Source organism: Acipenser ruthenus, chromosome 5 (assembly GCF_902713425.1).
Source record: "Acipenser ruthenus chromosome 5, fAciRut3.2 maternal haplotype, whole genome shotgun sequence".
NCBI classification, from domain to species: domain Eukaryota; kingdom Metazoa; phylum Chordata; class Actinopteri; order Acipenseriformes; family Acipenseridae; genus Acipenser; species Acipenser ruthenus.
Window position 1 is genome coordinate 65,978,213 of NC_081193.1, and position 17,354 is coordinate 65,995,566.

At 41.7% G+C, this 17,354-nt stretch overlaps 1 protein-coding gene across 3 annotated transcripts in view; it reads left to right on the plus strand.

The window, feature by feature from the left end:
- LOC117402431 (AT-rich interactive domain-containing protein 4B-like) overlaps positions 1 to 14,388 on the plus strand; it is a 146,625-nt gene extending 132,237 nt beyond the window's left edge. For 2 of the 3 annotated variants that reach the window (XM_034003560.3, XM_034003561.3), the window contains 4 exons: positions 555 to 665; positions 8,090 to 8,299; positions 11,417 to 11,569; positions 13,613 to 14,388. In XM_034003560.3, coding sequence (XP_033859451.3) covers positions 555 to 665; positions 8,090 to 8,299; positions 11,417 to 11,569; positions 13,613 to 13,761 — 623 coding nt within the window. In that variant the 3' untranslated portion in view covers positions 13,762 to 14,388. The remainder of the gene's footprint in view (positions 1 to 554; positions 666 to 8,089; positions 8,300 to 11,416; positions 11,570 to 13,612) is intronic. The other variant, XM_059024391.1, reaches the window with a different exon arrangement.
- The last annotated feature ends 2,966 nt before the right edge of the window (positions 14,389 to 17,354 follow it).

The following is a 17,354-nucleotide window of genomic DNA, read 5'->3' on the forward strand; positions in this document are numbered from 1 at the left end:
AATAGGCCTACTTCTGATTTGGCTTGTCCAACACGAATGTAGAGGCCTAAAGTGTGTATCCTAGCACTAAAAGAAGCGCATTGTCACACACTCAAGGTTTTATTGCAAACCAGTAACAGGAGACTTCAAACTGAGTTCTAATTTGATGCATTGATTCACCAATATGTAATCAAAGCTCGGGAAAATTAAGGACAATAATCAATGCATTGATTTTTTTGTGTCCTAGTTTCTCTGACACAGCTTACCAAGACAGTTCAACGTGGCTCAATTTGCTATTTCTATGTTTGCTGCTTAATAACCCTGGTCAATAGGCTGCTCTAAGTGACTTAACAGGACTGATTCTGTGTTAAAAACCAGCTTGAAAAAAATATTTTGCAATTGCACCACAAAACATATGCTAGTAAGAGGAATAAGGTACATAATTCTTCTATTAAATATTTATTTATTTGCATGGCGAAAAAAGAAACATTTTAACTCAAATTTAAGAAATGTCATGTGTTTGTCTATCGCATAATTTATTGCTGGCTCTTCACTTCCATTTTGTTTTTACACAGCAACAGCGAGCCAAAAACGACAGAAAGATGCTCAGGGAGGTGCTTCATCTAAGAAACAGAAAAGAAGCCACAAAAATTCAGGCGCTCACCACAAAAAGAGTCGAAAAACAGGTAAAAACCAAAAAAATTAAGAGGATTAAGCTCATCAACCTTAGGGGTCCACCTGTTACTCATTAAGAAATTACTTATTTTGGCTTGCTATTTTTTTTGGCTTTGAAAGTTAGATATGATGCAATTAAAAATGGCTTTTAATCATGCTATATCAAATTGCTGATTTGGGGCCGACCTTAATTTGTAATACAGCTGACAATGGAAACTGCACTATTTCCAATTTTAATTTGCTATGATATCAGGTATTAGTCTAGTTCTGAAATGTGTTCTAAGATATTTATTCCAAAACATTGCTACCAATTATAATGGGGAAGTTCCCTTTCAAGTAGGAAATATTAACCATTACAAAATGGGTGTTTCCCTTTGACACCCTTGAATACCAAAGATTCCTGCCAGAGTGTGTGTATATATATCTATATATCATTTCTGTAAATTGTCATGTATTCTTTACATGTAAATAGATATAAGAATATTTTGTGGACCGTGTGGTTTTCGCTTTTGTTTTCACCAGTGTGTATATATGTTTTTCTGTTTTCCATTCTTACAGTGAAGTAAGTATTGAAAAATTCCAAGCAGCTATTGTAGGCATTCCTGCTTGCTGCTCGATGCTGTTTTAGTACAGCTTCTGCAGTGCTATTACAAAGGCTGTTTTTAAACAGGCTTTTTCTATTTTTGTGCACAAATTTAGAATTAGCCAGTGGCTGACTCGCAGGTGGGCATCCCTGCTAACGTGCCACTTGCAGTAACTGCGATTTTATTGCCACCAATCTCGCTTGCGAGTTCGAGGTTGCTATTTCGGGACTAAGAGTCGGTGCCGAGTGTACTGTGTCGGCGCCAAGCATCGGTACCGAGTGCCTAGTGCTAGTGTTGGCACCGAGTGTCAGCACTGAGCACCAAGTGCAGTGTGCAGATACAAAAATATACAGTACAAAGTGCACATTGTAGTGTATTACACACTATTGCATACACAGCATTGTTAACGTGTGGGATCCATACATGTAACACTTGTAAGGCCAAGCTGCCTGCAAAGGACGGTCACGTAGAGTGCATTTTATGGCCCAGAGCATGCGCAGAAGGTCTTGATAGATCACACCTGTATGATGATTAGTGAGACTAGGAAGCTACAACAGCATCCTTGCAACTTACCAAGCTCACCGTATCAGGGCCATTGCTGAGACCCATAAGCCCTCGTCTCTCCTGTTAGACGAATTGCGTTTGATCTTGAGGAACCTGCTCAGGCTGTCCAAGCTTAGTGGACAAGCAATAAGCAGGAACCTGGCAGCGTTGGTGGCTGCATGCAGACAGCTTTGGCTCTCCCAAGCATGAGTGCTGGATGAGGATAAGGCTGCTTTGCTGGATGCTCCCGTCACCCCGGGTCACACATATGGTCCAGCAGTAGTCGAAATGCTACAGCAGTCGCAGCGTACAAGGGAGTCCACCAGGGAGTTGGTGTGCCTTCTTCCAAAAGCACCCACCTCCATTGTGCAAACCTGCAGCACAGTGGCACTCTAGGCCACAGCTGCAGAAGAAACCAGCGCCACAGGCTGCTGCCTCTTCAGGCGGCCCCGTCCGGAGACAGCCTGCTACCGCTTTACACGGGGGCAGGCACGCCTTTAAGCACCCTGTGCCTAGACAACAGACACGGGCTGCACTGCAGACAAAGCACCAGCCTTAGGACATTGCTGCCACAAGCCCAGAGCTACTTCTCCAGGAGACACCTTGACTACTGGGTTCTCAACACAATGCAAACTCTTTACTCTCTCCAATTCCATCACAGCCCCACTCCATTCCGGGGTGTGACAAAAACATCTGTCACAGACCCCCAAGCTGTCACTCAGTTGACACAGGAGATAGCAGTCATGCTGCAGAAATGGGTCATTTGCATAGTAGACCCCTCCGACAGCAACGGGGGGTTCTATTCCAGGCTATTTTCTAGTGCCAAAATGGGATGGTGGCCTCAGAGCGATTTCTCGATTTCAGACAGATGAACCTGTACCCGAGTTGGAGACGGTTCAAGATGCTGACTACGCAACGGCTGTTGGAGTCCATCAGGCCAGGCGATTGGTTCACCTTGGTGGACCTAAAGGATCCCTATTTCCACATCCCCATAAAACCACCGCACATAAAATACCTGCAGTTCACTTTTCAGGGCATAGTGTACCAGTTCTGTGTTCTACCGTTCAGCCTCTCTCTGACTCCACGCGTTTTCACAAAATGCATGGAAGCCATTCTGGCCCCGTTGAGACTCGGCGACATCAGAGTCCTCAACTATGGACGACTGGCTCTTCTGCACAGGGTCTCCAGCAGAAGCGCACAAGCAAAGAGAACTCGTCACCAACCATCTACATCGGCTGGGCTTGAAAGTGAGCGATGCAAAGAGATAACTAGTGCCTGCCCAGATGGTCACCTATCTGGGGGTGCGCTTGGACTCGCTTGGCCACCCTGTCAGAAGACAGAGTGGGGAGAGTAACCGCCTGCCAAGAGTTGTTTCAGCTCAGCAGAGCACTTCTGGGTTTGATGGCAGCAGCATCAAATACCCTCCCACTGGGTCTTCTACATATGCGCCCCCTGCAGCTTTGATTCAACCACATGGTTTGCCAGCCGGTGTTGAACCGCAACAAGCTCTTGACAGTGTCAAAACAATGTTTTAGAGCTGCAGGCAGTTTACCTGTCATTGCAGGAATTTTTGGAGCAGGTTGAAGGGAGACACGTGCTTGTCCGTACTGACAATACAGCTGTGGTGTCCTACATAAACCACTAGGTTTGCGATCACCCAGTCTCCACCGTGTAGCCCACAAGCTTCTGCTGTGGGCACGTGAACCTTCTATCACTCTGTGCAGTCCACCTGCCGGGAGTGACCAACTGGGCTGCGGACCTCCTCTCCAGGGGATCTCCAGTGGTGCAGAGTGGAGACTCCATCCCGAGGTAGTCAGCCTTCTGTGGGAGAGATTCAAGAGGGCAGAGGTGGACCTCTTTGCCTCTTGGGAGTCAACACATTGTCCTCTGTGGTTCTTCATAAAGTGAGAAGGGGGACCTCTGGGGATAGACGCACTGGCACACCTGTGGCCAGCACGTCTGCTGTACGCGTTTCCACCGCTTGCGCTGCTCCCGATGTGCTTGGAGAAGGTCAGACAAGACCAGGCCAGTGTGTTCCTAATAGCCCCATTCTGGCCCAGGAGAGTCTGGTTCTCCTCTCTGGCCAGCTGTGGGAACTGCCAATGCGTCACAACCTGCTCAGTCAGACACAGGACACTCTATGGCACCTCAATACATCAAGCCTGCAGCTCTGGGTTTGGTCCCTGAATGGCTGCATTTGAGCCGTCTGGGGTTATCAAACAGGGTGATTGACACATAGGTGGGGCAACCTCTACTCGTTCCCAACATGGGTACAAGTTGGGCGTGTGCCAAACGTGGTGTTTTGGCTTGTGGGTTTGAACCCAAGACATGGTGTATGGCAGTTACACTGCAATTTTTACAGGACCTTTTTGATGAGGGGAAATCCCCCTCTACTGCATCATTCATACCAATGTAATATATAACTTAATACAGTGATAATGGCAAGTCACGTGCAAATTATGTCTGAGTGGAAATGGAGTTTATGGTTTTCAAAATTGAACTTATTTAATCAACATGTTGGCTTCAAAACAACTAAGATGTTTGGCAGTATTTTAAAAAAGTTTCTGATGAAACACTTCTAATTTAAAATGTCACTGTGACAGGATGGACCGAGGTTTGAGACTCAGAGACAGTATAAAGTTCAAAAATAAAGTTTTTAATAAACAAAAATACAAAAAAAAACCAGCACAAGGGCCAAACAAAAAGGTTTCAAACACAAAATACAAACACAAAACAAAAACTTACAAAATAAAGTTTCCAGGCTGGGCGTTGCCTTCACTGGAACAGAAAAACAGCACATACAAACACACTCCTGCTTCTAGAATTCTCCTTCAACTCTCTCTCCTAGCCAGGGCCTCTCCCCTGGCTTTTATTCCCTGTGGCTGGAGCCCAATTATTCAATAATTACTGATTAGTCAATTAGGGCTCCAGCCACATTCTCACATGTTTTTCTGGCAGGGAGGAATTTTAACCCCCTCCCTGCCAGTCTCAACCATGATCATAAAGACGGGCAGTACCCCGTCACAGTCACCTTGATTTTTGTCAGCAAAAAACTAAAGCTTGTACTCAGGCCTGCCTCCAGCCCCCCCAAAAACATGCGCAAAGTTCTCGTTTATTATTCTGGTTTATTTTATATCCCATTACTATAATACATGTGGCTCTATGGAAAGGCCATTACACTTGAATTCGATCAAAATGCTGACAGAATGCAGCAACAAAGTAATCGGACAAACAAAACCCAGCAGATGAAGCTACCTAAATAAAACTAAACTGGCATTCTCACAGAAGCATTTAATTTAAAGTAGCTTCCCGATGTTTATCCGCAGCATATATTTCGCTTGTTTTGAAGCTTCTCCCAGTTTACTGCTTATTCCAGTTTCACAGTGGTTCGGGCCCTTAACTGACATTTTATTTTCTTTCGATACTTTTTGCATTTGGCTGTTTTAGTTAGTTTAGCATCATTGGTAAGATTTTTATTTGGTTTACGCAGAGTAATTTAACAGATGCGACCAGACTCTTTTACTCAAAACCTCGAACTTCAGCTTTTAACTACTTTTAGGATGCATTTTTTTTAACAAAAGGTTTGTTAGGGTACGCAAGCGAGTGTTTGTGTATGCCTGCTAGTACTAGCACCAGCACCTTTCATTTAGAAACCTGAAAAGAAACATCTGAACACCCAGACTAAGTATGAAGCCATGGTTATCCCTCAGGCAAGTTTTGTCATAATTTCTTATTTTATGTTACAGTATTAAAATTATTAAGGGATGTTATGAACTGTGCACATGCAATGAGCTCCTGTAAATGGCACCGGCTTAGTTCTGAGACCTACCAATGCTTTTTCATCTGTTTCGGTTTGGTTTTATCTTTTTGTCGGTGTTGTTCTGTTTGGAATTTTATGCAAATTTCGGTTTGGGAAAATCATAACTGTTGCTTCCCTAATTTTGAGTACAGCTATTTGGTGATTATAAGGATTGACTGTATGTCTGTCTGTCTCTCTCTTCATATATATATTTCACTTAGATTTTTACTTTTGTCTAAAGAACCGCAGATCCCATTTGTGATGAAAAATAGTCAGAAGTGTCAGAATCTCAGGATATATGAAGGAACCTGTCCAGTGCTGTCATATTGTTACCTGCACATACAACTGATATATGTCATGTTGATCTACTTCTTCAGGATCCTGATAGCTCTAATTTTGTATTAACAGTTGGTGGGGAATGTGTGTTACCAACTCCCTTTTTTCTTCAACATAAGACAAGGAGGAACATGGATAGCTAGACTTTAAAATGCTTGTTTATCAGTACATGCTAAACTTGCATTCGCAGCCACTTGGGGTAGCACACAGTAGTTGACTAATCAAATAGAAAAGTAACAGTTGGCCATATAACCTGTTAGACGACCAATCGTCACGTGATTGTGAAGTGTGCCGTTTCAGATGGACAGAAGTGCAGTCCCTTAACATATACAGTGCCTTGCGAAAGTATTCGGCCCCCTTGAACTTTGCGACCTTTTGCCACATTTCAGGCTTCAAACATAGATATGAAACTGTAATTTTTTGTGAAGAATCAACAAGAAGTGGGACACAATCATGAAGTGGAACAAAATTTATTGGATATTTCAAACTTTTTTAACAAATAAAAAACTGAAAAATTGGGCGTGCAAAATTATTCAGCCCCCTTAAGTTAATACTTTGTAGCGCCACCTTTTGCTGCGATTACAGCTGTAAGTCGCTTGGAGTATGTCTCTATCAGTTTTGCACATCGAGAGACTGAAATTTTTGCCCATTCCTCCTTGCAAAACAGCTCGAGCTCAGTGAGGTTGGATGGAGAGCATTTGTGAACAGCAGTTTTCAGTTCTTTCCACAGATTCTCGATTGGATTCAGGTCTGGACTTTGACTTGGCCATTCTAACACCTGGATATGTTTATTTGTGAACCATTCCATTGTAGATTTTGCTTTATGTTTTGGATCATTGTCTTGTTGGAAGACAAATCTCCGTCCCAGTCTCAGGTCTTTTGCAGACTCCATCAGGTTTTCTTCCAGAATGGTCCTGTATTTGGCTCCATCCATCTTCCCATCAATTTTAACCATCTTCCCTGTCCCTGCTGAAGAAAAGCAGGCCCAAACCATGATGCTGCCACCACCATGTTTGACAGTGGGGATGGTGTGTTCAGGGTGATGAGCTGTGTTGCTTTTATGCCAAACATAACGTTTTGCATTGTTGCCAAAAAGTTCGATTTTGGTTTCATCTGACCAGAGCACCTTCTTCCACATGTTTGGTGTGTCTCCCAGGTGGCTTGTGGCAAACTGTAAACGACACTTTTTATGGATATCTTTAAGAAATGGCTTTCTTCTTGCCACTCTTCCATAAAGGCCAGATTTGTGCAGTATACGACTGATTGTTGTCCTATGGACAGAGTCTCCCACCTCAGCTGTAGATCTCTGCAGTTCATCCAGAGTGATCATGGGCCTCTTGGCTGCATCTCTGATCAGTCTTCTCCTTGTATGAGCTGAAAGTTTAGAGGGACGGCCAGGTCTTGGTAGATTTGCAGTGGTCTGATACTCCTTCCATTTCAATATTATCGCTTGCACAGTGCTCCTTGGGATGTTTAAAGCTTGGGAAATCTTTTTGTATCCAAATCCGGCTTTAAACTTCTCCACAACAGTATCTCGGACCTGCCTGGTGTGTTCCTTGTTCTTCATGATGCTCTCTGCGCTTTAAACGGACCTCTGAGACTATCACAGTGCAGGTGCATTTATACGGAGACTTGATTACACACAGGTGGATTCTATTTATCATCATTAGTCATTTAGGTCAACATTGGATCATTCAGAGATCCTCACTGAACTTCTGGAGAGAGTTTGCTGCACTGAAAGTAAAGGGGCTGAATAATTTTGCACGCCCAATTTTTCAGTTTTTTATTTGTAAAGTTTGAAATATCCAATAAATTTCGTTCCACTTCATGATTGTGTCCCACTTGTTGTTGATTCTTCACAAAAAATTACAGTTTCATATCTTTATGTTTGAAGCCTGAAATGTGGCAAAAGGTCGCAAAGTTCAAGGGGGCCGAATACTTTCGCAAGGCACTGTAAATTTACCTTTTGTTGTTCATGGATTGCAAAAAAGTGACACCTATGTCTTTTTACCTCAACTATTCATTTAAGATTTGCTCTAGCCATACCAGCACAACAATGTAACCAACCAGTTCACTATTTTAAACTCACCCTTATGCAAGAATTTAAGTAAAAAATTTAGAGGACAATCTTTCTCCCTCCTTCTCTAATTGTTCCCTCTCCTGCTCATTTCAGCACACAGCAGTGACAGTGAAGACCAGTCGGCCAGTGAAAACGCTGCCAAATCCCCGGCAACCAAGTCAGCAGCCAGCCTGAAACCTGCATCGCAGACCAAGTGTCCGGGCAGGACGCACTCCCCTGGGAAATTTAGCAAGCATGGCAATTCAGAACACAAAGAGCCCAACAAGCGCTCTTCCAGAGTCTATAAATGGAGTTTTCAAATGTGTAAGTACAGTAACTCTTGTTGAGAGGATATTTCAAGGTACCAGCAGGAATTATTATCCGGAGTCTATGCCAAACTAGTCTGGCTGAAAACTGTACATTGAAAACATATTGTACATTGATACTACTGCACATACAGCACCCACTGACCTAATACTTGTATGTATGTATGTATGTATGTATATTTGTGTCCATTCCTATAAACCAGCATGTCTAGTTTCCACTCACTGCTCTTTACTTTGAGTAAAACCACACCCAATCTCAGTTAGACAATCTAAATGTTCAATACTAGATGGCCAAGGTTATGATTCCCACATCTCTATATCATCAACCTCTTAGTCAGTTCAGTTATTCAGGAACTTTGTGTTACTAAGGGTGTGTTACTAAGAAGTAAACTGGGTTTACTCTGTATTCTGATATTGTCTCTAAGGTTAAAATGCACACATTTTTTGCAATAACCGGCAACAACCTTCGCACTCAGTTTACTAAGTTTCGCAAGTTATTATCATAAATATCAACCTCAATCGAGACTCCAACATCTCGAGGTAACCCTATCATTTTGAGAGCATTCTTGCAAAGCATTAGCATAAGCATATGTGTCTGTCTTGCAGCTGATTCTCTGATTTCCCTCTGTAAAAATGTCACATTAGTGCAGAGCTCGCTCGGGCGCCAGTGAATCTACTGGTACAGGGTGGGTGAAGCAGGCGTCTAGCTGCTCATGAACTTTGCAGTTTTGAACTTGTCGTATAATTGAATATTAATCCGTGAAGCACAATCTTTCTGTGTTACTTAGAAGTATAAATATTCCGGTAAACATAAATAAATAAAAATCACAATACTCACGCTTTTGACGCGGTTTGTTTTATTTCCATTTTAAAAAAACAACCATTTCAGAAATATCATCATCTCAAGCGTTTTGAAACTGGTAAAAATGTAATCATAATATTAGTCAAAAATACACATTTAACACTAGAAGCCCCACGGCAGTCATTTTGGTGGTTTTTGGTTTTAAAATGTAATTTTCTCCAGACGTGTAACACATATGGGGCTGCGCGTTCATGTACCTTTCTGTCCATATGTATTAAATATTCTCACAAAGCATGAAACGTGGGAGTGCAGAAATAAAGGAGACATATTACATTATACCTAAAAGCCCCGGGAGCATTCTGTCTGGAGACACACCTCTTGTTAAATCTTGCAAATAACAAGGCAGAATTAGCAAAAAAAACAATTGGGAGGATTCATTATGTGTTTACATTAAAAGGGGCTGTAGTTCGATGTTTTTGTTAGATGTGGTGTATTTAGTTATATTATTTTAATGCGTGTTGCTGATGAGAAGCGCATCGGCGCCGCTCCGTCTCTGACTCAGGGATCGCTGGCTGCTCACTCTGCTTCCACGCTGTGCCGCTCCTCACCGCACCGCTCCGTCTCTGACTTGGGAAACGCTGGATTCTGGAACTCTGCTTTGCATGCTTGCGTTTAATGGAAAGCTCTTTGTCTTGTTTGGTTTTTAAAATGCTTTATTCAAATAGTGAAAGGTACACAAAATAACAATCTTCAATACAGGAATCCAAAGGATCCCTGGGTCTGACTTCAGGCACCGAGCTCAGTACAGCTTTTCATTCACATTTCCCGGGGTTAAATAGCCCTAGCTCCGCCCCTAGTCCCTGTAGCAGGCAACCTATAGAAAGTAATCCTTTTCAAAACTCTGATTGCTTAAAAACCTACAGAGCTGGCTCCCCTCAGTCTGGGCTCACGCTGCGACTAGATGGTTGTCAAGTGTACCGCAGCGTGTGTGACTCTAATGCTTTTGCGTTCTTACATTCAATCTTATTGTACATAATTATAACAAACTAACATTCAATAGTATCTTATTACAACATAAACTAGCATTCAATTGTGTTCAAGGATTACAGATAATACTGCATATATTTGCCTTTTAATACAGTGTTTTACCGGTTATTGTCAATAGTGTGCAATTCTTGCAACACAGTAATAATAAAACATAGCTAATTTGCTCATAGGGGCAGTATTTAAATTACAATCGGGTAATACATAGCAGTGAACCTGTTTTAGAGCAACGAGTCAGTCAACACACCTTTATCAGTGTTTCATATTTTATCCTGGTTATTATTATAATGCCAGTAAAACACTAACCTTAATTTGTGGAGTACTGTACATAGGATTACTCTCACATGACATTGCTGGACTGTTACTAAACTTTCATATTTTTTATTGTTATTGTAATGCCAGCAATAACCTAAACAGGTCTTTTCAAAACACCTTTATTTGTAGACTGAACTACAGTGTTAGTGGAAGACTGTAAATATGATTCTCACAACTGTGCTGGACTGTTGTAATATAATTCTTAGATGTTCCTGTTTTATTTTAATGCCAGCAATGAGCCAAGTAATGTTTATAAACATTATGATCTGGCTTCAGGAGCTTTACTTACTATTACTGCAACAAGAGTCTGATTGGGGTAAAAAAAAAAAAAAAAAAAAAAGTAATTTATTAATTTACTTATTTTAACTAACAACATAATATTTATGTTCAAATGCCATATTTAATTATTAATATGTTGATTAAAAGGTGGGAAAAAATGGAATTGGCCGTTTTTGAAAAACTGAATTTGGTATTCCCAAGAATGGAAAAATTAATAGCCCTAAATATGGTTACAATTGAAGGCAGTGCAGAGGCACTCTGTCACTCCGCTGAGTATGCTCACCAACTGCTTGTCATAAACACAGTCAAACGTAAATCAGCTAATCATTCGTGTTCCACCCAGTAACTGTATCCATCTCTCTGATTGGACAGTTCAATCCTTGTTAGTAGTAGTAGTAGTAGTAAGTAGTAGTATTGGTTGTGGTTTACATTATTATTCAGAATCAGAGGCAGAGCCACAAGAAATGTCTTGTTTAAATGTAAAGTAAATTGTAAAATTGTTGAGATACTTGTGTTGGAATATTGTTTGAAAATTGTATAATGCAACAAAAATATATTAATGCATGGCCGAAGGTTTCACACTTTTATAATTTACCCTTTCTCAGTCAAAACGGCAAGTTTCTCAGTATCTGTAAAGCTTAGAGGGAACACTGATTGTCTCTATCTTGCTCACAGCTAATCTGGAGAAGATGACTAGTGTTGAGCGTGTAGCATTCCTTCAAGAAAAACTACAAGACATACGAAGTCATTACCTTTCTCTCAAGTCAGAGGTGGCTTCCATCGACAGAAGAAGAAAACGTTTAAAGAAAAAGGAACGCGAAAATACCAGTAAGTTATTTATAAACCTTTTCAATTACAGGTATTTATTTAAGTGATAACTGCAGGATGCTATAGTTGTACGTGGATGTAAGTCTGCCAAGTGGGTAAAATCCAAGACGCGAGACAAAGGGGCTGATTTACAAAGAGTATGTTACTCCTATTTTTTCAGTAAATAAAACAAACTGAGATCGAATGAGAAATAAATAAGCAACTGTAGGGGTTGTCCAAAGTTATTAACTACAGCAACATACACAACGTGCTCTTTTTCAAGACGCCCAACCTCCCCCAAAAGTGTACATAAAATTGCTGACATCTGAAGCAGGCCCTAAGTTTTCAAAATTGAATTATTCACCATGATGAAAGAGAAAACAGACACAACTGGTTTACTGTATCCTATATTGTACACTAAACATGTTCAAAACGTTTGATTCTCTTTTTCTCTCTGTTGCTCATAAGAGATTCATAATGTCAAACTTAATTGACTCAAAGATTTCCTAAGTGGTAAAAACATAATTTTGCATGTGTCTCTAAATAAAAACACACTGTCCTTTGTTCTTGTATGGATCACTGTGTGAGTGCGGACAGCAGGTACTAGGCATTTCCTTTTTTTCATAGGATCTTATGTGAAAGGTTCATGTCATTTTAAGGTAAATGATATTACTTTTAATGGGGGCAACACCTACGTGTGTATACGATTTAAATAGAAAATATTAGTTTGAAACAGGATTATATTCTTGTAGGGCTAGTTAGTTCAAGAGGTTTTATTTTAGCAACTACAAATAAATTGCAAGACATGTGTATGAGTTTTTTCTAATCCGATTTTGCAATGTAACTGACTATTATTGTGTGACAGGCAGAATTTTCCAATCTAGCTGTATTTTATTAAAACATTTTAGTTTACAGAAGTTTTGTGGTCTGTGTGGTCCAGTGGTTAAAGAAAAGGGCTTGTAACTAGGAGGTCCCCGGTTCAAATCCCACCTCAGCCACTGACTCATTGTGTGACCCTGTGCAAGTCACTTAACCTCCTTGTACTCCGTCTTTCGGGTGAGACATAGTTGTAAGTGACTCTTTAGCTGATGTATAGTTCACACACCCTAGTCTCTGTAAGTCGCCTTGGATAAAGGCGTCTGCTAAATAAACAAATAATAATAATAATAATAATAATAATAATATTTGAATGAATTGTGCATGTATTTGCATACTAGGGGAGTAAAGTAACAAATAGAAAAGACTGCCATTGAATGAAGAATTATATTTTCATTTAATTGTAAGTGGTTCTGTCTTTCTGTATCATTTGCCATTCAAGTTGTTGCCATGATATACATTGTTATTGATAAACACTTTATCAGAAAGGAACTTGATCGGCCCGAGAAAAGTTAACTGAGGCTTGTTGATGCTCCTTTGCTCTCTATACCCCTCTATTTTTTCTCAACCAACAGCAAAATATCATGGAACTCTTTTGAGAGGCGGACCTGTTATAATGTTGTGCATGCTCATGAGAAGTAAAAAAGGACAAGGGTCTTTAAGATGGCCAGATGTTTTGCATCAGCCTATAGAATTAACTCATTTTGCTTCATAAAGTTGGATGAATCCTGCTGAATGTTACGTTAACATATTGAATTACCCTGCCGCTTTGTAGTTTTTCATATACTTAACGAAAAAAATGACAAATTACATCTAACACGAAATACTGTACTACTATTATGGCTTCCGATAGACTCTTGAGATATCATTTTGTAGTTTCTTTGATTACATGATGTTAAATACAAGATCTAAATTATGTTCATATATATATATTTATTTATTTATTTATTTTTTGTCTCAATCCTCAAATTTTAGGTGATGCAAAACGTTTGGCCGTAGCTGTACATGTACACTAAAGATGAAACAACTTCAATAGTATATATTACATTTTTGCTGTCAATTATAGGCAAAATTTCTATCTTCTAAATCCTTGTCCTTTGATATCAAAACCTTGGTTGTCACACCTCTAATCTGTGCAGATAAAAAGTGGAATTCTTCTTTTAATAACACAGGATTTTTATTTTTAAGGTGGTGCTGCTGCAGCTTCTTCTTCATCCTCCTCTTCATCATCTCCATCCTCCAGCTCCATCACAGCAGCCGTCATGCTGACTCTGTCCGAGCAGTCTGTGTCTGGCTCGTCTCAGAACAGCGGGAGTGTGTCCGTGGAGTGCAGGTGACCCGCGGAGGACACGCCCACAGCACTCTGCACACGAACTGGCTCTCGGAGGCTGGGGGCCGTTTTTAAACTGACCGAGGCACAACAACAACAATAAAAAACAATGAGCACTATTTTCTATTTACAGCTGTTTTCTTGGCAAGCTAACTCTGCACTTAAGTGCACTTTTATGAAGGAAAAAAAAGTATAACAGACCTGTGTTAAAGTAGTTTTGTTTTGTTTTGTTTTTATTTCTGTTTTGTATGTTTTTCTTCAAGCAATAATTGTTTCCAAGTTGTCTGGGGAATTATTTTTTTCTTTTTACATCAACCTGATAGGCCTTCCACTGTGGAAAAGGGATTTCTGTTTACTTTAACTGCCCAGAGATTCTGTCCAGTTGTCCCTTGGCGTATTGCTATATCTATAAGCTGCAGCAGCTTCCATGTGTTACCACAAGTTGTTTTTATCAAGGCTGGACCATTTGACCGTTTCAATTTGTTGAATTTCTTAGTCACTCATAAAATCACACAACATGTTCAGTTGTACAGGCCTTTTCATTTTGAGCAGCGGTTTCACACAATACTGTCATCAATTTAGAATTTAAGCGGTTTTAGTTGTTCAGACCACAAATAAAGAATTATTAAGCATACCTCCTGCATGTTTTGGGAATTTTGTGTTCACATCAGATGCCGGAATTGTTGAATAGTTTTAAAAGGCCTGTTTATGTATGTTTTAGTTCTATGAAAAGAATGACTTCTTGTGTTGGGGGGGGGGGGAAAGGAATTGAGAAAGTCTAAGACTATACTCGAGCAGATTACATTTAATATACAGTATTTACTCAAAAAAGAAACAACTTACATTTTGTTTATTTTATATTTTGTTTGTTATGGGTGGTTAAGGGGGGGGGGGGGTATTGATGTTTTTTACTACTGATGATTATATAGTAATTAACTGCTGTTATTTTGCAGAACAGCCAGAGAGAGAGAGAGAGAAAGTAGGATTAAAAAGAGTTTTAAAAATGAAACGGCAATTATGTAAGGTATTGATTGTAAGTGGTACAATGGATTATTTGCTTTCAAATATTTGCTCTTCACAGTACTCAAACTTAACAATACTAGAGTTCCCTTTAAAGTACGAAATGTAACCATTACAGAATGTGTATTTACCTCCTAAAGACCCAAAACCTGAATAAAATATATCAAAGCTGCTCACAGAGCTTGTCATGGCCCGCCCCTGAGGGCACAAATTGACAGCAATCACAGACCTCAGCGCCATTTTTCCTTTCAAGAACTGACCTGACAGGACAGGCTATCCACATAAGTACTTGTTATTTTTTCTGCTATAGATTTTTTGCATTTATTGCGTTTTTACACAAATTATATGTGATATTAAAAATAATCTCTGTATTAGTTTTACTAGTTACGCGTATTTGTGCACTACAGCCTGTTTGTTACATCCTACGGGTGCCTTGTGCCCTGCGTGAAGCTAGCGGCTTGAGTGGCCCCTTCCCAGGGATCAAGCAACGTAAGTCGGCTCAACCCCCAAGCTGCAATAGCACCGACTGGAGTTATTTTATTCTCATTTTGGCTTCGGCCAAAATTACGAGACGGTTTGTAAAAATAAAGTAATTGTTATTACTGTATATTGTGTTTTTCTGTTTTCACTGAGACTAAGTGCAGACTTGTCTGCATTGCGTGCTGCAGCACACGTTTTGTGAGAGCAGCTGCTGGGCGCAGGACCAAGAGGCTGCTTCTATTGTGGTTGCTTGCAATCTCTATCACAGCATCTTGATGCCGTTTTGGTGACAGCTTTTGCATCACCATTACAAGGGCTTTAAGTTCATTCTAACAAGCAGGCTTCCCTCAGTCTCATGTGGTCCCACGGTGGACGGGATGCTGCAGCACTCTCACTGTGCGTGGGAATCCACAAAGGAGCTGGTGAGCTTGCTTCCCAAGCGACCACCCCCAGTGCGAAAACCAGCAGCAAACTGGCACCCTAGGCCCCAGCAGCCTCCAAAACCGACACAGCCGGCTGCGCCTACTGCCAGAGGTGGTGTTCAGAACCAGCCCGCGGCTGCTCGCTACAGTAGGTTCCGCCTACCAGCGCAGAGGCAGAAGCCTCCACCCAAGCCACAATTCAAGCAGCAGCCCTAGGAGTTTGCTGACACAGGCCCAGGGCCTCTTTTCAGGGAGTCATCTGGAGTATTGGCGTCGGTGCACCACGGACGTCGGGTGCTTACTACCGTTCAGACCAGCTATTCACTGCGGTTCAAGCATGGTCCCCCTCCCTTTCGTGGAGTGACTAATTTCAGTCATGGACCCACAGGATGCTGCAGTGGTGTCACTGGAGGTAGCAGCTCTGCTGAAAAAACAGTCTATTCGGATGATAGACCCCCTCCAGTTGGAGGAAAGGTTCTACTCCAGGTACTTCCTAGTGTCCAAGTGGGATGGTGGCCTCAGACCGATCCTCAGCCTCAGACCTCAACCTGGTCAACCTGTATCTGAGCCGGAGGAGGGTCAAAATGTTGACAGGGAACAATGTACGAGTTCTGGATCTTGGCAACTTGGCTCGCTAGCTTCTCGTGCCTTTTCAAAGTGCATGGGAGCTATCTTGACCCCATTGAGACCCAAAGGCATCAGAGTACTCAATTATTTTGACAACTGGCTCATTTGTGCCTAGTCTCCAGCACAGGCAGACGCCCACACGGAACTTGTCACTGGCCACTTTCAATGGTTGGGTGTTATGGTGAATCATGCAAAGAGCCAGCTCACGCCTTCTCAGACAGCCTGCTATCTAGGAGTGTGCTTGGACTTCAGGTCTATGCTGTCCACTGTCGGACGACAGAGTGCAGAGAATAGTCGCCTGTTTAGAGCTATTTCAGGTCAACAGAGTGCTCACAGTAGCGGGCACTCTCTTGGTGGAAACAGCCTGCCCATCTATGCCTCGGCGTAGTGCTGGGCAGTGTCCTCAGAAAGGAGGTCATCACCATGGATGCATCCAGCCTGGGCTGAGGCGCTGTGTGGAATGGCTGGGGTGCGCAAGGTGTGTGGAACCCCCTTTGGAAGGGTCTCCACATCAATGTTTTGGAACTGGAGGCAGTTTACCCAGGAGGTTCGAGGTAGACGTGCTTGTCTGTATGGACAACATAACAGTGGTGGTGTATATAAACCACCAGGGGCAGCCTCAGGTCTCCCAGTCTCCATCACGTGGCCCACAAGCTTTTGCACTGAGCACATGAGAACCATCTCCTCTCGCTGCGGGCTCTGGGTCTGTCCAATAGGGTTCTTGATACCCTGCAAAATACCAGACCATTGTCCACGTGTTCCCAGTCCCATGGCAGTTATACTACAGTTTTTGCAGGACCTGTTTGATGAAGGGAAATACCCCTCTACATTAAAGGTCTAACTGGCAGATATTTCAGCTTGCCTTGTCAAAATTGACTCCGTCTCCCCAGGATCTCACTTCCTGGTGGGGCAATCTTTGAAAGCAGCTCAGCGGCTTCGGCCACCTATGAAGGATATTGTTGCTTGATGCACTCATGAAACCTTGTAATCACCTCCGCAAAGCGGGTGAGTGAGATGCAGGCATTCTCAATTGCAAAAGCCTGCTTAATTT